The 22735-nt window shown below is 38.5% G+C and overlaps 2 protein-coding genes and 1 non-coding gene across 3 annotated transcripts; 2 read left to right on the top strand and 1 right to left on the bottom strand.

Annotated features, from left to right (window-relative positions):
* Positions 1-1253: 1253 nt before the first annotated feature.
* LOC141645590 (small nucleolar RNA R71) lies at positions 1254-1360 on the bottom strand. Its single transcript, XR_012545068.1, has one exon. It is a non-coding gene; the product is annotated as a small nucleolar RNA R71 (small nucleolar RNA).
* Positions 1361-16930: 15570 nt separating this feature from the next.
* On the top strand, positions 16931-20469 carry LOC141640991 (uncharacterized). Its single transcript, XM_074449669.1, has 3 exons — positions 16931-17425; positions 18838-19368; positions 19414-20469. The coding sequence occupies exons 1-3, from the start codon at positions 16931-16933 to the stop codon at positions 20467-20469; spliced, it is 2082 nt and encodes a 693-aa protein (XP_074305770.1).
* Positions 20470-20492: 23 nt separating this feature from the next.
* Positions 20493-21482, top strand: LOC141640992 (uncharacterized). The gene has a single exon (XM_074449670.1). It carries the CDS (start codon positions 20493-20495, stop codon positions 21480-21482), a length of 990 nt encoding a protein of 329 aa, XP_074305771.1.
* Positions 21483-22735: the final 1253 nt, after the last annotated feature.

Consider the following 22735-nt stretch of genomic DNA (forward strand, 5'->3'; position numbering starts at 1 on the left):
CTACTATCTCTTCAACTTGACTTGTAAGACATAACCCAACTCGAGTCTTGTTAGATCATGCATGTGTTAAGTAGGAAAGATTAAGTCGACTTGTAGGTGTTGTACAATCTATGTGATTCGGCTCCGGACCCAAACTTTCCTAGGATTGTAAGATATAACCCAACTCAATCCATCACAACAATAATTGCTTGCTTATAAATTGAGAACATGTTTGTATGATCATATCCCATGAATCCCCTATGAACCCATGACACCCTAGTGCTTTTAATCAATTGTTTACACCCTTATTCCATTTACCTTGTTAGTTTATTTTCATTGCTATTTTAGTTTAGTAACCTTCTACATCAACCCAACTTGTGACACCCCTAGACACCACTAGTAGCAATAGAAATCTTCGTTTTCAATACCCGTCCCTTGGGATCCGACCTTTACTTGCCTCTTTACTAATTTGTAGAGTTGTTTGTGAAGTATAAATTGTGTTTTGTATCGACCATTGACCAACGACCACAATTACTTAATTTGTGAACTAAATGGCTCCGATCAAAAATGGCGCCGTTCTTGGGGACGGTGTTTAATTGATTTTAGATTTCTTTTATTGTTTTTAGTTGTGTCTTTTTTCACCTTGGGGAAGTAAAACTCCTCAAGGTTTGTTCTAATTGTTTTCTAGTTGTTTGATATTTTGCATGTCTAGAAGGTTACAAAGAGATTTGTTACCTTTTGACCGTGAAATCGAAAGAACCTTGACGAATAATAGGAGACTTGTTAGGAGGAATTTGGGAGGTGTTGGTGAAGTTGTTCAACCCACTAGTGAGTTTGTCAATCCTTTCGCAATAGAAGGAGAAGAGAACCCATTAAACAATACCACACAAAATCCACCTACAATGCCTAAATTTTCGTCCCACTCTACACCCACCGAGGAGAATTTACCAAACGGTACTCCTACCCCACAACATCTTACCGGAAATTTTATTGCCAAGTCCGCCTTCATCCAACTAGTTGAGAGGAGCCAATTCGGGGGCATGCCAAGTGAGGACCCTCATTCTCATATGGAAACCTTTTGCGATTATTGTGATGCTATCTCTCAAACGGGCGTGACTCAAGACCAAATTAGATGGGTCTTATTTCCTTTTTCGTTAATCGGAACCGCAAAGCAATGGTTGAAGGGCCTTGATAAGGCCACCCTTGGAATAGATTCTTGGAAGAAGTTAGCTCTCGCTTTCTACAAAAAATTCTACCCACCCGAAAAGACCAATATGCTAAGAGCTCAAATCACGAGTTTTAAACAAAGGGATGAAGAATCTTTGTATGAAGCTTGGGAGCGGTTCAAAGGTGTTTGTCGCTCATGTCCTCACCATGGACTTAGCGAATGGTTTTTAGTGCAACAATTTTGGAATGGTTTATATGAAGATTCAAGGAACATTCTCAATATGGGATCAAATGGAATGTTCACCGAAGTTGATGACAATCAAACATGGAACAAGATTGAGGAAATGGCGGTCCATAATTCGCAATATAGTAGGCCTCGCAAGGCTACTAGAGGAAAGTATGAAGTGGACACCGTTACTCAATTGGGTGCTCAACTTAGTGCTCACATTGACACTATCAACTTGAAGTTTGAACAAGCTATGGCTAGACTTGAGGAAAACTCAAAATCAAAACATCATGTCAATGCCATGACGGCATCCTCATCAATCCCAAGTGGGATATGTGAGAATTGTGGAACCTTAGGTCATGATCAAAGTGAATGTAGGGGAACAACCGAGCAAGTCAATGCTTTCCAAGCTTACAAAAGCGGTACCCCTTATTCAAATTTTTACAATGAAAATACCAAGTTCCACCCAAATCTCTCATACAAAAGCCAAAATGTTCAAAACCCTCAAACAACATACACTCCACCACCCATGAGAAATCAAAACCAAAGACCCTTTTTCAATCAAAACCAAGGTTACCAAAATCAAAATCCATACAATCACCACAATGACCAAAGTTTTGATGTCCAAAAAGCGGTCCTTCAAATGCAAAAGAATCAACAAGAATTCTTCACCCAAATGCAAAAGGATAGCCAAGCGAAGGATACCACCATCAACAACATTCTAGCTCACACCAAGATGTTGGAAACACAATTGACCCAACTAGCATCTTCAAGCTCACAAAGACAAAAGGGGCAATTACCACCTCAAGGTAATCCCCCTAGACATGAAACGGTTAGTGCCATTCACTTGAGAAGTGGTACAAGGTATGAAGCACCGAAGGAGCAAGTTGAGGATGAAGTTGTGAGAGCTAGTGAGAATGAAGTTGTGGTGCAAGGTCCCAAAGAAGGGGAATCATCAAAAGAAGAAAGTTCAAAGAAAAATGAAGATAAAGCCAAAGAAAAGGAGCCCATTGTGATTAGACTTCCTTTTCCAAGTCGTCAAGTCAAGCCCAAATTTGATGATCAACTTGGAAAGTTCATGGAAATTGTGAAGAACTTAGAAGTCTCAATTCCTTTCACGGAATTAATCAATCACGTTCCGGCCTATGCAAAGTACATGAAAGATATCCTCACAAAGAAGAAGTCGATCCGGAAACTTGAGACTATCGCCTTCACTAAGGTGAGTAGTGCCATACTTCAAGGGAGTTCACCTCCAAAGTTAAAGGATCCGGAAGCTTCTCAATACCGTGTACCATTGGCGACACAACGATCAACAAAGCCTTATGTGATCTAGGGGCTAGTGTGAGTGTCATGCCGTACTCGGTGAGTAAAAGGTTGGGAATGGGAGAGCTTAAATGTACCAATATCACTCTTCAAATGGCCGATAGATCGACGAAGACACCGCTAGGGATATGGGAAGATGTCCCCGTGCGAATTGGGAAGTTTTTCATCCCGGTGGACTTTGTCATTGTTGATATGGAGGAAGATTCCAACATTCCAATCATCTTAGGAAGACCTTTCCTACACACCGCGGGTGCGGTGATTGATGTGAAGCATGGAGAGCTCACTCTAGAAGTGGGAGATGAAAGCATAACTTTTAATCTTGACAAGACCATGAGAGCTCCTCGTTTGCATGAGCCATGTTTCATGATTGATCATTATAGCCGGAAAGATGAGAAGAAGAGATCGGAACTCCAATGGAGGAAGAAAGTTGAAGATGCTCCATTCAAAGAACAAGTGAATTGTGACAAGGAGAGCTTGCATAGCTCATCAAAATCAACCAAGGAAGAAGAAGATGGCCTCATTAGCCAAAAGAAGAATTTGGGAGAGTTGTCTCCATCCAAGCAAGAGATTTTCAATGATCAACTCAATGAAGTTTGTGGTCTTTGGGACGACGAATTTAAAGGGATCTTTAATCCCTACATTGGGCATGCCATCGATCATGATCAACAACAAGAACCACGGTCTATTGAGAACCTCTACCATAACAACGAACAAGCTTTTAATTACTTCTTCGAGGTGTTGAGCAACATCAACAACACCTTGAACATGCCTCCTTGACATCTCATCAAGAATGAGAGTTTGGTGGAGTCCTCCCTAAACCACCACTTGTAAATATTTCTAACTCCCTAACTTACATTTAATTTTTGCATTGCATTTTTGTCATTTTTGGATTTTATTTACCTTGATCAAAATAATTGTCATGAAAAGAGAGAAGTGAGGGAGGGACTAATGATTTTAATTGATGTGTAGTGATTTACCTTAGTGTGGGGATGGCAATTGCCTAGGCTATTCACGCCTTAGTAGTGCCCCCACAATGAAGAACACAAGAAAAGAAAGAAAGAAAGAAAGAATGTTAAGGAATGGGTTTGCGCAAGGATCCGTGTAATCAAGGAAGAATCCGAGCGGATTCTGGAGAATCCGCCCGTCTGCAGAGGATCCGAGCGTCCGGTGAGAAGACGCCCGTCTTGGGCTGTGCAAAAATTGAAGAATTCCTGTCATTTAAGGAATCCGAGCGGATTTCTGGAAAGACGCCCGTCTCCCAGGATCCGTCCGTCTCTGGTAAAATCCGCCCGTCTTGAAGCTGAAGAAAAACAAGAAAAATCTCTGGATGAGAATCCGACCGGATTTCCCAAGAGACGCCCGTCCCTCAATAAAAATCCGTCCGGATTTCCCCAGGAGACGCCCGTCTTTAGGCGGGATTTTTAAATTTTGAAGCTTGAAAATCCGAGCGGATTGCGCCTAATCCGCACGGATCGTGCCTGCATCTTCGAGATTTTCGTTTCTTTAAATACCCCCCACCTTCATTCATTCATTCATTCATAAACACTACCCATAACACCAAAACCCTCATCCTCTCCATCTCAAACACAAAAACCCTCAACAAAATCACCAAAACAAAATCAAACCACCCTTCAAACATCAAATTAATCACTCCATCTTCAAGAAAAATCAAAACCAAGCACAAAATCTTCACCCTTTGAGTCGATTTTTGCTCTCATAAAGGCAAAGCCTTTCACTTTCAAAATCGATTTGGGCATTCTACAAATTGAAGATTTTTGATTCTCTACTTGGTTTGTTCATCAAATGGCAAGAACAAAGGGAGCAACAAAGGCAACAAAGGCACCAAAAGCAAAGGCTCTCTCTCAAAGGCAAAAAGCTCTACAAACAAAGAAAGCTTTGGCAATGGTGGTGTCAACACCAAGCTTGGTAGTGGAACAACCTCGAGAAATTTCTATGGAAGCATCACCTTCTACTCCGGTAATTAATCAACTCTTGCATTATCCGGAGGTAACTTTCATTTCCGATGACCATAGAAATTCTTTTGTCAAGTTTGCTATGAAACAAATTCAATCCACCAAGTTCATATGTGAAAAAACCTTAGAGAAGCTAGGTGTCCTTGAACAAACAAGAGTCTTTTTCAATGCCATGGGTTTGAAGAAATTGTTTGAAATGAAAGAAGTAACATACCCCTCCCTTGTCTTGGAATTCTTAAGTTCCTTGAAAGTGACAAAGGTTGAGAATAGAGAAAATATTGAGTTTCGTCTAGCTAACACTAGTAGACGCATTTCCTTTCCGGAATTGGGTGCAATTTTGGGTCTTAGCGATGAACATAAATTCTATAAGCAATATGGTAAGTACGATCCCGCGCCTCTTTGGGAGGCAATCTCCGGGAAGAAATATGAAGATTTTCATGCTTGTCGTGCTCTCTTGGTCCATCATCCGGGCATAAGAGTTTGGCACAAAGTTGTGGGAAATACCATAATTGCTAGAAGAGACACCAATCATTTCACGGGGCTCGATTTTATTCTCCTTGAATCAACCTTGAATATTGGAAGAAGTTACACCAAGCCTTACAATTGTTTGAGGCTATTGGTTGATAGATGGCTTCATGTAGATAGTGGGAAGAAGGGTACGACCGTTATTGTTAATGGCGGCCTTGTCACGGTCCTAGCCAAGCACTTTGATCCTAATTTCAATAAGGATAGCAAGTACAAGGCTAAGGATGGTGGCCATCTCATTGATATGTCCACCTTGATTAACAAGTTTAAGTGGGTTGTTCACAATTCCCTTGATACCAAGTATGGGTGGCTTACTAGTGAGGCTCGTTCATTCACTTTACCCGCAAAGATTTGCCGTCTTAGTGTCCACCGGACCAACTATTTACTTCCCCTAACCAAAGAAGCCGAGTACATCATTCAACAACAAAAGGGTGACCATGAGGCCCCCTCCTCTTCCATTATCATACCACCTTACCCCTATGACTATGAAGAGTTTACGCCGGAAGGAATTGAAATTGGGAAAGACTATGTAACTCTTCTTATGAGAGCCATGCACAAGCAAGCTTATGAAGACCGGAAGAATGCTTATCTAGCTCAATATCCTCCCCTCCTACATTTAGCTAGGCAAGGACTCCTTGATCCATCTTGTCCTTTGCCTAGTTGGGCGGATAGAGAAGCTTTGTTCCCGGGTGCATCAAGGGATGTGGTGGAAGATAATGAGGTTGTTGGAAATGATGAGGAGATTGATGATAATATTGAGGAAGAAGCAAGCGGAGATGAAGAAAGGGATGGTGAAGATGGTGAAGATGATGATGAGGAAAGCAATGAAGAAAGTGCCAAGGAAAGTGGCAATGAGACCACTTCTCATGAGGGAAGTGGTGATAATGATAGTATGATGGAAGACTAGCCTTGGAGACTCCTACTCTCCCACGGTTTGTCTATATCTCTTTGTACTTTACTTCATTTTGATCATTGGTTAGTTGAGTCCTAGCAACATCAAAGGACTCACACCTCGGTTCCCTTGAGGTGTTCTTTATTGTTCCCATTTTTGAAAATCCAAAATGACAATCTAGTCTCATGCATAGCATAGCATGTGCATGAACTCCCCCATGTCTCGACATTAGCAATAGTGTCTTACTTGGTTTGGGGAAGTTGATGCATACGCAACGGGAGGTAATCTAAATTATCCTCTCCGTCATAACAAAACAACATGCATCATGTAGAATAGCTTAGTGTAGAATTGCATTTAGCATAGAAATCATGCATCACTCTTGCATAATTTCCATCATTTTGGCCATTGAGGACAATGCCCATATTAGTGTGGGGATGGGAATTCTAACACTTAACTTCTATTCAAAAACCCATAAAAATTGAAAAATTTCAAAAATCATAAAAATTTGAAAATTGAAAAATCCAAAAACAAGTTCATTCTCCTTTGTATATATTGTCTTGTATATATTATGTTTGTTTCATCCTTGTTCACTTTGATTGACTACGCCACATCCGAGACATGAGGATATTGAAGACCGCATGGTATGATCTTTCCAATCTCCTTTTTCCTCTTTATGTTAATGACTATGTGGCTTTATTTTGATTGATGCGGTAAAACAATGTGAACTTAGGACTTGCATTTAGTTTATATGTCATATTAGTTGGTAGAATCATTTGCATTAGGATGTTTATATGTTAGTTGCATCATGGCATGTAGTTTGCATGTTAGAAAAATTTTGCGAAACCGTCTACTTCGGAAGCTTGACAAGTGTATATAGGCCCTAGTAGATGCTTTTTATTCTTAAGACTTTGCTTGTTAGAATGCTTGTAAAACACCCTAGGATGTGTCATGCTAGTATCCTTTGACCCATGGTTTAAGGCCGAGTCAAGAGTACCTTGTGGTGTGATAACTCCTTGGCTACCGTTTATTCCAAGGTGACCCTTGAAACCATGCATACTTCTATCCATCATCCATGTTCTACCACATTTTTGTCATCAAAGGGAATGGGCACAAAAAGAAATTGATTTGAGTTCAAAGAAATGAAAAGTGAAAGAAAGTTTGCAAAAATGCATCAAATGAAAAGAGGAGCAAAAATAGAACTCCTAAAGCTTCAAATACAAGGCACCCTCGTTACTAATTGGGGTGACTTTGGAAATGTTCAAAAATGCAAAAAGTTGTCAAGTATTGAAATGTCAAAAATCAAAAAGAAATGGCAAAGAAAGTGTTCTCAAATGTCAAATGCCAAAGAAATTTGGGGGGAAAACAAAAACAAAAGCAAACTCCCAAAGTGAAACTCAAATACTATCGATCCCTTTATCCATCATATCCATTTTTGTGCATGGTAGAGAGGGGACGACCCTTCTTCTTGTCTAGGCAAGAGGGGGAATTCCGCGATCCTCCAGTGTTTCTAACACCATAGGGAGTCTACTCTTGACAAAAGCATTTAACGATTGAGGACAAAGGTACCCTAGCTTGACACCTTTTGGAGGTGATTTATTGGTATCCTTCTAGGCTTAGTAGTTTGAACAAATTGCATCTATGAAGGATTGTGTACCCTCGAATTGCTTCCCTTGTAGATAATTTCCGCCACTTAGATGAGGAAAGTGGCTATTCTTTTGTAGATGCATCCATTACTTGATTTTGTGTGCTTAATGTTTGGATGTGTCGCCATTTTGGCAAGACCCACCTTGCCTTGCAAGAAGGCATCCTACCTCATGGTTGTCTTGTTGTGAGTTGAAGGGGCGGAGTGAGACCCGCTAATTGTCTCATATCGGCTATTATTATTAGGTTAGGTTAGTTTTGGTCCTAGTCTTTGTCACCTCTTTACTCGGGACGAGCAAAGGTTCGGTTTGGGGATATTTGATGCGACCATAATTGGCGCATATTTAGCCCCCGAATTACCATTGTTTCTATGCTTTTTAGTGCCTATTTGGGTCATTTCTTATCTTTAGATCTTTGTTTTGCATATTCTTTGAGATTTTGATCCCTTGGTAGGAAAGGAGTAAGAATCTTGCATTTTCATGGCAAAACGAGGCTAAATGGATCGTATTCAATGACCAAGCATCAAGGAGAGACAAGACTAGAAGGCCTTTGTACATAGCTAAGTAGAAGATCAATGTTGAGAAAGGATCCTTGAGTCCCCAAGGAAATCCCCAAGGATTCTATGAAGAAAAGGAAAGAAAAGAAGAAGGAATGACGCTGTAGAAGAATCCGAACGGATCATCCATGATCCGTCCGTCCGCCCAGCTCAATCCGAGCGTCCTTACCCAGGATCCGCTCGGATGCCCCAGGCCCAATCCGAGCGTCTTCTGCCTTGATCCGCTCGGATCGTCCATGCCCCATCCGTCCGTCTCGACCTCCATCCGCTCGGATCACAAGATCAAACATGGTTTCGTCCTTCAAGTTACAAAATGGAGACGCCCTTCTCTCATTGAATACCGGAGTCTCCTTGCTCAACTTAAAAAGTGTAATTACTAGTTTAACCCTTAGTTAACCCTAATGCATCCTCCCTAATTTTCACTATAAATACCCCATTAGTCTAATTAGAGGGGCATGTTCTTCTAATCAATAATTAGTGTAGTTAATATCAATCAAATCTCTCTTCAATATTGTAATCAAATATTAATCAAGTTTTAATCCAAGTTTTAGTTCCTTAATCTCTCTCTTGTTCTTACTTTATTTTGGGTAATTGAAGATCATTTGGGTTATTATTGGGAGATTGACAACCTCTCAATCTAGGATTCAAGTACTTCTATTATTCTTGCTTTATTATTGGAATCATTAGTAGGTATAATCTCTTAATCCCTTTTTAATTATTGCTAATTACTTTCATTTATTCATCATGTTTCATTATGTTAGTATGATTGACAACCTTTCTAGCATGATCAATATGATAATGAGTGAGTAGTCTCTTAGCTAGGGTTTAATGGGTGATTAGGGGAAACCAACATGGGGATGATTCATGCTTAAATCAATATGCTTTCATATCTTATTTGCTTGCTTGTTTTGATCTTAATACATGCACATGTTATGTTTGATGAAATGCTAAGCCTATGAATCCTTGCATTTATTATCATCTACTATCTCTTCAACTTGACTTGTAAGACATAACCCAACTCGAGTCTTGTTAGATCATGCATGTGTTAAGTAGGAAAGATTAAGTCGACTTGTAGGTGTTGTACAATCTATGTGATTCGGCTCCGGGACCCAAACTTTCCTAGGATTGTAAGATATAACCCAACTCAATCCATCACAACAATAATTGCTTGCTTATAAATTGAGAACATGTTTGTATGATCATATCCCATGAATCCCCTATGAACCCATGACACCCTAGTGCTTTTAATCAATTGTTTACACCCTTATTCCATTTACCTTGTTAGTTTATTTTCATTGCTATTTTAGTTTAGTAACCTTCTACATCAACCCAACTTGTGACACCCCTAGACACCACTAGTAGCAATAGAAATCTTCGTTTTCAATACCCGTCCATTGGGATCCGACCTTTACTTGCCTCTTTACTAATTTGTAGAGTTGTTTGTGAAGTATAAATTGTGTTTTGTATCGACTATTGACCAACGACCACAATTACTTAATTTGTGAACTAAATGGCTCCGATCACAGGGCAAGGTAAAGAGCAAGGGCGGTGACATTGAGTGCCACCATTGTCACAAGACTGGACATTGGAGGAGGAACTGTCCCGTCTACCGTGAGGACATCAAAGCAGGCCGCGTCGTTCCTGTTGGTATGTCATCTTATGCAAGTTTCGGAACTTGGGTACTTGATACTGGTTGTGGTTCTCATCTGTGTAATCATTTGCAGGGCCTAAGAAACATCATACCTCTCGGAAAGGGTGATGTGGACCTGCGAGTCGGGAATGAAGCCAGAGTTGCTGCTGTCTCGAAGGGAACATATGTAATCCAACTCCCTAGTGGTTTTGAGTTATTTTTAAATAACTGTTACTATGTACCCAGTTTGTCTAAGAAAATTATTTCAGTTTCCGTATTTGATAAAGACGGATTTTCATTTTTAATAAAGGATAATAGCTGTATTTTCTCTTTCAATGAAATGATTTATGGTAAAGCGGTTTCCATGAATGGAATTTACATCTTAGATCAAACCACGGAAGTATTACACATGAATAATAAGAAATTAAAGGTTGGTGACAAAGATCAAACCTATCTATGGCATTGTCGAATGGGACACCTAAATGAGAAACGCGTAAAGAAACTTGTCGATAATGGGACTATTACCACATTTGAATTTTCTACATATGGCACGTGTGAATCATGTCTCATTGGCAAAATGACTCGAATTTCCTTTAAAGGTGTTGGAATGCGCGCTAGTGACCTATTAGGACTCATATATACTGATGTTTGTGGACCTATGTCAATTACCGCTAGAGATGGCTATAGATATTTTATCACTTTCACGGACGATTTGAGTAGATATGGATATGTCTACTTAATGAAGCATAAAAGTGAGTCCTTTGAAAAATTCAAGGAATACCAGAACAGGGTTGAAAACCAACTGGGTAGAAAGGTTAAAGCACTCCGTTCAGATCGGGGTGGCGAATATCTTTCAAATGAGTTTGATCAACACCTTAAAGACTGTGGAATCGTTTTGCGCTTAACTCCACCTGAACACCTCAATTAAATGGTGTGTCCGAACGGAGAAATCGAACCTTACTTGATATGGTTCGATCCATGATGAGTCACACGGTAGTGCCCGATTCATTATGGGGTTTTGCTCTTTGTCACCGCTCTTATACTTAACCGAAGTCCGACTAAAGCTGTCGACAAGACTCCATATGAAATGGGGAAGGGAACGGTACCTAACTTGTCCTTTATTCGGGTTTGGGGCTGCGAGGCTTATGTCAAGTGGAGACACGAGGATAAACTCAGCCCGCGATCGGTCAAGACATACCTTATAGGTTATCCAAAAGGAACATTTGGTCATTACTTCTATTCGCCTACCGAACATCGAGTTTTTGTTGCGGCTAGTGCAACGTTCTTAGAGAAAGAATTTCTCGAGAACAAGACAAGTAATAGAACCTTCGAGCTGTCGGAGATTCCAGAACCAACAACCAAGGAACAGATGGAGGAAGTTGTTCCTCCAACTAATGATACGGTTAACATTCCCGAGGAACCTAGGAGGTCGGGTAGAGTCTCTCATCCTCCGGACAGATACATTGGTATGGTCGAGGAGAATGAGGTTTTACTCCTAGGGGCTTGCCTGGAATCCATGGAATTATTAAGGGGGTAAGTTTTATTGGGCGATAATTACTAGGGAAATTAATTAGTGGGGTAATGAGTTCCTTGATGATATGTTTGGCATAAGAGTAATGATTACTGGGTAGATCTTTTACTCCATTAATCATTACCCAGGGGGGAGGGTGTGTAATGTATTACCCCTACACAAGGGTAATAATTCCAGGAGGTGAATAATTACCTGCATACCAAACATGGGAAATACACCTCACATATTACTCCCCTATTCATTCCCCTCCTATTACCCTCAATCCAAGCAAGCCCTAGAGAGTAATGAACCCGCTACCTATAAAGGTGCTATGGCCTGTTCCGACTCAAAGCTATGGCTCGAAGCCATGCAATCCGAGATGGACTCCATGTATGAGAATGACGTATGGGATCTAGTTGATTTACCTAATAAGGTAAAACCTCTACAGTGCAAATGGCTTTACAAAATAAAGCGTTCTGTAGACGCGCAACCAGATACCTATAAGGCACGACTAGTGGCAAAAGGTTTCACTCAAGTGCACGGATTGCATTATGATGAGATTTTTGCACCTGTAGTCATGCTACGTTCCATTCGGATAATCTTAGCGATTGCCGCATTTCATGACTATGAAATTTGGCAAATGGATGTGAAAACCGCCTTCTTAAACGGTTATTTGGAGGAAGAGTTGTACATGGTGCAACCCGAAGGTTTCATAGATCCTGAACATCCTAAGAAAGTTTGCAAGCTTAAGCGTTCCATTTATGGACATAAGCAAGCTTCTCGGAGTTGGAATCATCGTTTCGACCAAGTGATAAAAGAGTATGGTTTCACTCGATTGGTCGAGGAACCATGCTTATATATCAAGTCGAGTGGGAGCAAGATTATATTCTTGATATTGTATGTCGATGACATACTCTTGATTGGGAATAACATTCCTCTCCTATCTTCGGTTAAAGAATGGTTAAAGAACCATTTCCAGATAAAAGATCTGGGTGAGGCACAACGCATTTTGGGAATCCGTATCTACCGAGATAGATCACGACGGACGTTATCACTTAGTCAGGAGTCTTATTTGGATAATATTCTTGAGAAGTTCAGCATGACCAACTCCAAGAAGGGGAACCTTTGACGTCTGGGATGCAGTTGAGCAAGTCTCAGTCACCCACGACGCCTGAAGGGATTGAGCGCATGAGTCGTGTTCCTTATGCATCTACAATAGGATCAATCATGTATGCCATGATATGCACACGTCCAGACGTGGCATATGCATTGAGTATGACGAGTCGGTACCAAAAGAATCCAGGTGAAACACACTGGATAGCTGTTAAAAATATCCTCAAGTACCTACGGAGGACTAAGGATAGGGTATTGACTTATGGAGGTGATACTAAGCTATGCGCAATCGGTTACGCAGATGCTAGCTTCCAAACGGATCGAGATGATTCAAAATCTCAGTTCGGGTTCGTCTTCACTCTTAATGGTGCTGCGGTCAGCTGGAAGAGTTCCAAACAGAGTGTTGTAGCAGATTCTACCACTGAATCCGAGTACTATACCGCCTCGGAAGCAGATAAGGAAGCGATATGGATGCGTCAATTCTTACAAGGACTTACGATAGTTCCTAGTTCGAATGACCCAATCACCATCTATTGTGATTATAGAGGTGCCATCTTTCAGGCTAAGGAGCCAAAGTCTAGCAACAAATCTAGACATGTACATCGGAAAGCTCACCTGATCCGTGATTACGTGGAGCAAGAAGAGATAGTGATTGACAAGATTGCGACGGATGATAACATCGCGGACCCTCTCACTAAACCGTTGAATTTTGATAAGCATGAAGGGCACGTTATTTCCATGGGAATTAAACGTGTTCCTGAGTTGTACTAGTTGATTATGAATTTGATACATTATCTTTTTCATATACTATTTATAACTTCATCGTTTTATTATAATATTTTGTTTTTCATGTGGATTGTACTGACAACTTTGAACGCCACAAAGTGAACTGAATTACATTATATTTTGTTTGGTCCCTAATCGCCTACAAGAGCTGATAACTCTGGCTATTATATTGTGCAGTCGATTGATGGTGGGTTCAACGAGCCATAAGTCAAACTGTTGACTGATCGATCACAAATGCGAGATTATAACGATACCTCGTAGGACAAATTTTTGTGACAACGTAATGGAGTCCTAAATGTTTAAAAACATTCGGTGCCAGGTCGTGGATAGGACATCCATTGTGTTCCTAGAGTTGATTCTTTTGACTATCGACTGTTTCTTGAGATTAAGGCAGTTTTGGGGTGACTTTGGTTTCTTTCTCACGGTCTGCCGTAACTGGAGGCTAAGTAGATTTTTTCTGGGTCATTTCATACTGTGCTTACATCTGCAGGATTCGAGTTGAGGAAAATATCCAACCTTTATCAGGTATAGTTATTTCTCAGGGCCACTCGAGGAGTTGTAACTGAAATGCATGGCCGTGCTCGAATGATGATTCGTTGATCAGTTAAGTTACTCTCTAGTCGGGGAAACCACTCTTGATGATGATCGCTTGTAAAATACGACCTTTGTGAATACGGATTTGCAAATTGTTTTACATTGAGTGGGAGAAATTTTAGGATATGAGAATCGGTTATCGCACATACACTTGTGAGGACAAGTGGGAGTTTGTTGGAGCTTGTGTCCTCCACAGATTTGTGTGATAACATTTGTAAATCTCTTACCGGTTCACAAGGGTATACTTAGTATTTTAATCAGTTGATTAACGATTACCTAATAACGGTTGGCTTGCTAGAGAGTTTGACGTTATTATCATACAGATGGCGGTGATCAACTGGTCCCTAAAGGTCACACCTATAGGATGTGTTTGAGAGATGTGGTTATGGAAATGTAATCACATTGATGCCTTATATGACTAAACAGTTAGTCAATGTGTTGATGAGACAATTATTTAATGAAGATTAAATAATATTAGTTGAGACGAATTAATCATCGTCAATTAAGTAAATTGAATATAATAAGTTATATTTAATTAAATGTATGTAATGTTAGCTTGGACGAATTAATATGTTAATTCGTAATTAAATGTAATCGGTTATATTTAATATCAACAAGATGAATATGTCATAGTGGTAATAGTAAGGGTACTCAAACCAAGAGGTTATGGGTTCGATCCTCACTAGATGACAATTTATATTTAACACATTTTTACATTTTTGGAATAACCGAAAATAAGAGAAATTAATTCTCCTAATTTCGGAAATGGGCCGAAAATTAGAAGAAGAAGAAATCTACCCTAATCTTCCATATACACGGTTTATAGGGGAGAAAAGGGAGATGATTCTAACCTAATTTTTCATTCTCATTCTTGCCTCTCATCTAAAAAACACAAAAAAAAGAAAAACTCTAGCAATTTACTAAAAATTCGGGGATCGATTCTAGAAACAAGTTAAGGGCATATCTCATATCGTCTTGGGTGCAACTGATAGGCGAATATCAACTTTGATATTGTTCTTAGGCCGTTTTTGCTAGGACCGAAGGTTGTTTCTTAATCATTTACATTTTGTTTATGCAATTTAATTTATGACTAGTTTCATCATTATAATTTTCGTTATAATCCTTAAAATTAAAGGGATGCATACAGATAAATCCCACAAGGCAGTGGTTATACGCTATACATAGTACCGTGGAGGCAGTGGTTATACGCTCCACAGCGATGAAGGCAGTGATTATACGCTCCGTCAGCTAGAGGCAGTGGTTATACGCTCTGGTAAGTTAGAGGCAGTGGTTATACGCTCTAACGGGCGTTCGCTCTATTCGCTATGCTTGATTGCTAGCTTTGTGCCTTCTGTTGCTGTGGATTGTGTGTCACCATGTTTGCTATGCTTGATTGCTAGCTTTGTGCCTTAGGTTGTTGTGGGTCGTTTGTCTCTACTAGCCTTGTAAGTGTTCATGGTCTAGTTCTTGCATATGGTCTAGGTTTGCATGATTGCATTCATTTAAGATTGATAAGTCATGGTAAGCTTTGTTGGGTCTTTCATGAGTATAGATGATCTCGCATGTTTACTGGTTTTACATTTCATTTGTTAATGATTGTTTATTATATTCAATTGTTGTAAACATGACTGGGAGAGCATCTAGTTACTCCCGACTGAATTGTCGACCCCTTTCTCAGGTTGTTCAGGTTGAACGCTTGTTGCTGACTTGTTGATGCTTGCTTGGGGAATGTGCGAAGCGAGCTTAATAATAAAATAGGAGTTTGCTTTATGTTTTAAGAACCTTCGAATAATGTATTAGTTGTTTTGGATTTAGTAGCGAACCGGATTGGTCAGGTGTTTCCGCCACCTTGACCCTTTTATCAGTATCGTACTCTGATATTCATTTTATTTACGTTTCTCCTTTGTTTTATAATCCGGGTTGTTACATGTTCTAATTTGATAAAAGTGCGGATTGTTAGGCAGTTGAGATTGATGAGGAGGATGTTGAGGAGGAAATAAAATTTTGGAAGAACACTCTTATGGGTAATTTTCTGGGATTAAAACCAAAGATACAACAAGTGGATGAGTTTGTTCAGAAAAACTGGAACACTGTTACTCGTCCAATTGTTCAGTATTATAGGAAGGGATGGTACAGTTTCAGGTTTTTATGTGAGGATGACATGAATGAGATATTAAATGGAGGGCCATGGACTATGGGTTCTGGTACCCTTATTTTGAAGTAGTGGTCACCCACTTTTTCTAAGGAAATGGATAGTGTATCAATTATCCCTGCTTGGGTTTTATTCTCTGATTTGGATCATTTTATGTGGTTAGAGAAGGTGCTAAGTAAGATGGCAAGGGTGGTAGGCAAACCTCTCTTTGCTGATTTGCCTACTACATTTAAATCAAAGCTCTCTTTCGCAAGGGTCCTGGTTGAGGTTGATGTGGCTGGATCATTGCCTACATCAGTCACACTATCTTCTCTATACCATGGAAAAGTGGAGCAAAGGGTCATCTATGAATGGCTACCCTATTACTGTCACTGCTGCAGGAAATTGGGTCATGTCCAAGAGAAATGCAAGTTTCATAAGATCAACCAAAAACTTGCTGAAAACAAAAATAAGGTGGTCCAAGAGTATAGGCCTGTTCAGGTTAATACTCCTCACAACACTAATAGTCAGGACTCAGGAAGCCATATGCTAAGCCATATTCCTCCTAAGTCAGGGGAGGTACTCACTACTAACACTACAGGGATGAGCTCAGAATGTCCTGGACTAGGCTCCTCTTCTGTTGCTTTGGTAGTTAGTTCTCCATCTGATGATAAATAGGAGGGTCAAGAATGTAATGTGCTAGGTCAGCAAGACACTGTTGTTGTTGAGGTTATTAATCTGTCTAATGCAGGGACTGATATTTCTGATAGTGAAGAGATTGGGATTCTTGTGAGCAACCGCTTCTCTGTATTGCCCACAGATAGCAGTATTGGTGATAATAATTTGGTGGTCCCTCAGGCAGAGGACCCACCAGACCCAGGGAAATGATTATCTCCTCTTGGAATATAAGAGGTCTAAATGACCCAATAAAGCAGATGGAGGTTAGGAGCTATATGACTAAGAATAAAGTGGAAGTGCTAGGACTTTTAGAAACTAGAGTTAAATCCAATAATTTTGCTGCTATATCTAGGACTTTTCCTTTATATTCTATTATAAATAACTATTCTCACCATTACAATGGGAGAATATGGGTTTTCTGGGATCATAGGAAATTTACTGTTCTCTCTTCTCAAATACATGACCAATTGATTCACCTTGAGCTTTTACATCATATTTCTCAAGCAAAGATTTATGTTACCTTCATTTATGCTAGTAATGATGCTAGCCAAAGAGAAAGGTTATGGGATGAGCTCAGAGGCCTAGCTGGTTCTATTACTCAGTGGATTATTCTGGGAGATTTTAACATTATTAGAGAAATGGGTGAAAGAATTGGACCAAATCCACCCTCAGTTTCTGAGATTCTTGCTTTTAACAAATGTGTATTGGATTGTACCTTGGAGGATATTAACAGTTTTGGCTGTGAGTGTTGGGAAATGTGTCCTCAACAATAGTGCGATTACATGATTTAAATATCATTATTAAATCTCATTTTAAGAATACAATTGGGAAGTAATATTGTTATATCAAACTGGTCAACATATATCGGTAATGATTGGTGACTAGAGTTTGACATTATTATCGTGTGTGACGGTGGTGATCAGTTGATTGACCCTAGGTCATACCTAAAGGGCAATACTCTTAATTGATTATTTAATTAATCGTATAATGTTGCGAGTTAATTAAATTACTTGAAAATTGACGGACGATTTTGGAAGTAAAATTTACGTATCAAATTGAAATATGATTAAATGAGATACGGTCTGAGTAATCAAATTATTACTCGGATGAAATTATTGTTTAAAGAAACAATTGGATTTGAATGAATTATTATAAATGCGATTTATAAACGGTAAAATATTTTGGTACGAGTAATTATGAATTACTAAGTCAATTTTGTATATGACGTATTTTTATTAATACGTTGATTTTTAATATGTTAAAAATACATGACAAATATATGTGACATGTGACATGTAACATATAGACAATTGACAAAAATAATATGGACACCATATTATGTAAAGGGCCGAAAATTAGAAGGTTTTTAGCTAATTATAAGTTGTTTGTGATTAGTGGAAAACACAATGATTAAAAAGCAAACTAGCCATGCAAGCCTATTGTTCCTTGTGAAGAACAACCTTACCATGCATTGGCTCACCCTATGTCCTCCTCTTACACGGTTTGGAGAAGACAAATGCCATCATTGTTTTTCTTATAATTTTACCCAATAACACTAAAATGTTTTAGTGTGTATTCATTCCAATTTCACTCATCCAAAAAAAAAAATATAGTTTTAGAGAGAATTAAAATCCTCCTTATTATCTCTCTAAAAAACCGAAAATATATAAGAGTTTATAAATTTTTGGTTCCATTTTTCTACTAAGATTAATATTATACTAGATCAAATAATATTAATTAAATTAAGTGAAAGCCTTGGGTATAAAGCATAGGGAGAGATCTTACACTTAGATCTTTGTTCTTCCATTGGAAAAGCTCAAGAACAAGAAGAGAAAGGTGATCTCTCTTGTGCCCTAATAGCCGAAATCTACAATGTAAGGACATGATTTCTCCTCTATTTATTTTATTGTTTGCATGCATAAGATCCGTTTTAATTTTATGACAAATTAATTAGACATATTTGAGTATGTTTTTATGTATATGAATCTACATTTCCTTCAGTGAGCACACTTGGACCAACAAAAGAGAGTCTCATGATAGAGTTTGGTCTAGATTGGAAAGGGTCTTAACTAATCCTTCCTGGTTAGTTTATTATCCTTCCACACATGTTCAGATCCTCCCTGCTGGGATATCTGATCACTCCCCCATATTGGTTGATATTCATGATGGAAATGTTATAAGAAGGAAATTTAGCTACCTAAATTGTTGGGAAGAACACAAAAATTATAAGTCAGTTGTTCAACAAGCTTGGGACTTCCCTGTTAGAGGAAACCACATGTTCAAGCTCTTTGCAAAATTAAAGAATGTCAGGAAAAATCTTATTGATTTGCATAAGACAAGCTATTCTGGGTTATCTAAGAGGGTTTCTGATGCTAATAAGTGTCTTGAGGATTGTCAAATGGAACTTCAGAAGCAACCACTTGATTCTGATCTTATTGAGCAGGAGAAGATCTTGCTACATAATTATCTCACTCTCAGGAAAACTGAAACAAGCTCACTTCAACAACGTGCAAAAATTAAAGATGTTAAGTTCAATGATGCACCTAACAGTTATTTCTTTTCTAGAATTGCTGCTAGGAAACATCAGAGCCTTAATGGTAGAATTCAGGACATTCATGGTGCACATAGGGAGGGATTGTCTGAGGTGAATGCTGCTTTTGTAGAGTATTACTAGTGGCTTCTTGGTCAGAAAAAAGACATTGCTGCTTTTGATTATGTCATTATTGAGGGACATACTCATCAGGAACAGGACTGGGATCCTTTGTGTAGGGCTGTTACTGAAGGGGATATCAGGAAAGCTCTTTTCTCTATGGGGTCTCATAAGAGTCCTGGGCTGGATGGTTTTTCTGCCCAATTCTTTAAGACTAATTGGGATATCATCAAGTCTGATTTTTGCTCAACTATACAAGAATTCTTTAAGAAGGGGACACTGCCTAAGCAAGCCAACACTACTCTACTTGCTTTAATCCCTAAAAAGCCAGTGGTTAATACTGTCATGGATTATAGACCCATTGTTTGTTGCACTGTTCTTTATAAAACAATAAGCAAAATTTTATGTGACAGATTAAAGGTAGTGTTGCCTGAGATCATTGGAAAAGAGCAAGGGGCTTTTGTGGCTGGCAAAAGCATATTTGAAAACATTATGCTCACTCAATCTTTGGTTAAGGGTTATGGGCAACAAGGGGTCTCACCAAGATGCTTGATTAAAGTTGATATAAGGAAGGCTTTTGATTCCTTGCAATGGAATTTTATACAGCAGATGTTGAAACACTTCAACTTTCCCCCCCAATTTCAGAAGTGGGTTATGGACTGTATTACTTCCACTTGGTTTAGCTTAAAAATTAAGAGTGATACAGTTGGTTTCTTTAAAGGAGAGTGTGGCCTGAGACAAGGGGATCCCTTATCTCCCTTCTTATTTGTAATGAGCATGGAGATTCTGTACAGGTTACTCAGACGTATACACTCTAAACCACAGGTATCCTATCATCCTAAGTGTGGAAGACTGGGATTAAATCATCTTATCTTTGAAGATGATTTAATGCTCTTTGTTCGTGGAGATGTTCCATCAGTCAAGGCTGCTACTCAGACTTTGGAGGAGTTTGCACAGTTATCTGGGTTGTATGCAAATCCTGATAAAACTAACATATATATGGGGGAGTGTCTGCAGGGGTTCAACATGCTATACTTGAGGAGACAAAATTTGTGCAAGGAGAGTTCCCCTTCAGGTACTTGGGTGTGCCCCTAAATGAAGGGAGACTTAACAAAGAGATGTTTGCAGATCTGTTGAATAATATCCAAAAAGCTCTTCATCATTGGGCTAATTATAGGTTATCTTATGCTGGCAAAATCAGTTTGATAAATACTGTGATCTTTGGACTGGAACAATTCTGGTGCTCCACTTTACTGATCCCTAAAGGTGTCATCAAACTGGTAACTAAATTCTGCAGGCATTTTCTATGGGGTACTGTGGAGGGTCAACGTAAGCTTATAATGAAAAGTTGGCGTTCTTGCTGCAAACCTCATGTGGAGGGTGGGTTTAATATTAAGGAGATTTTGGGTTGGAATAAATTTTTACTGTGTAAGTGGATTTGGGCCATTGAGACTCATGCTGATAGCTCTTGGGTTCTTTGGAATCACACTTACAACATTAAGCATGGAAGCTTTTGGACAATGCAGACAAAAAGCTTTCACTCTGAGAGCTGGAAAAGCATTCTGAAGGTCAGAGATCTGTTATTAGCAAAGACTGGTGGTATTGACAATGCTCGTGCCTTGCTGTATCGTTGTGTTGCAGGTGGGAAGCTGCAACTCAGCTTAATCTATAAACAGTTGAGAGATCATGATCATAAAATCAGGTTGGAAAAGACTGTGTGGAATAGGGTTGCTCTTCCTAAGCATAGTGTCCTGGTTGTCTTGGCTATGCAGTATAAATTAGCTACCATTGATAAATTAAATCATAGGGGAATGCATATGGTTAATCGTTGCATTACTCAGGCAAAGTCAAATGAGTCTCATCGGCACTTGTTTTTTCGTTGTCAGTTTGCTGCATCAATTTGGCACAGGTTATTGCAATGGCTGAAGCTAAGGGGAAGGACTGATTGTTTGAAACGGGAACTGCATTGGTTAGCTGGTAAAAGGACTAGACGCCATTGGAAAGCTCAGCGGATATCAAGCTGTCTTACTGCTTTACCTTATAGCATCTGGAAGAACGGAATTCCTGTATTTTTCGAGATGTTGAACATAATGAGGACTACATTGTAAGACGAGTCCAATACTTAGTTAGTATACGATTATTATATGCATTTCATTCTTCGTATGAGGATGAAATCCTAGAGTCCTTTAGCTAGTAATATATTTGGAAGTGTTGTTGGTTATCTTTGTAAGATTGGCCTCTTTTATTCCCTTAATGGATGAATAATATGGGCTTGCTTTTCTTGCAAAAAAAAAAAAAAATATATACTTTACTTCTCTAAAATATCCAGTTATTTTATAGTTGTTTTACGGTTATTTCAATACTTATAGGTGGTTATTGTATATCAGTTGCAAAGTTATTTATAACTTACCCCCTTTTTATTTTTATTTCTTTCAGTGAGCTTTTGTTGTCTGCTGGTTCAACCCTCATCAATCGGCAAGACATGGTTCTCATTGGGAAGAAATACGAGTGGAAAAAAACGTGGAAACAACAAAGAAGACACGGTTCTCTTTGGAAGAAATATTTTAGACGTTGTATTGTAGATAAATATATGTAATATTTGTGATGCTACTATTGTTAGATGTATTATTTGAAATGCATAGATGTAATTAAGATGATGCTTAGATATAATTTGTTGATGATGTTTAAATGTAATGTGTTGGAAACAAAATAGTTATATAATGAAAGTAAGTGGTTTTTTTAACCTTGTTATATATATATATATATATATATATATATATATATATATATATATATATATATATATATATATATATATATATATATATATATATATATATATATATTATTTCATTTTTCAGATTTTGCTATTTCATTAACCAATCTCAATTATTGATTGAATGAAATGACTAGTTATGCAATTAAACAAGATAAACAAACACAAGATAGAAATTTGAGTATATTTGAATTTCATCTCAATACAATAACGCGATTTACTCATTACAATAACTGACTTTCTACATTACAATAACTACAAATACCAAAGTTTTACATTACAATAATTGAGTTTCTACATTACAATAAATGAGTTTCTACATTGGAATAACTACAAATACTAGAGTTTCTACATTACAATAAATACAAATAACAGAGTTTATACATTACAATAAACTCAGTTTTCTACATTACAATAACTATAAATATCAGAAAAGATTATTCTCAGTAAACAACTAAGTTAACTATAAAATAACTACATTTCTTCATTAAAATGACCAAGTATAGACATCAATTTTTCCATTGAATGTCAATTATCCGCATCTATTGTGATTCCACCTTCAAATCACCAAAAAAGAGACTATAA

This window comes from Silene latifolia, chromosome 2, assembly GCF_048544455.1.
Source record: "Silene latifolia isolate original U9 population chromosome 2, ASM4854445v1, whole genome shotgun sequence".
In the NCBI taxonomy this organism is placed as follows: domain Eukaryota; kingdom Viridiplantae; phylum Streptophyta; class Magnoliopsida; order Caryophyllales; family Caryophyllaceae; genus Silene; species Silene latifolia.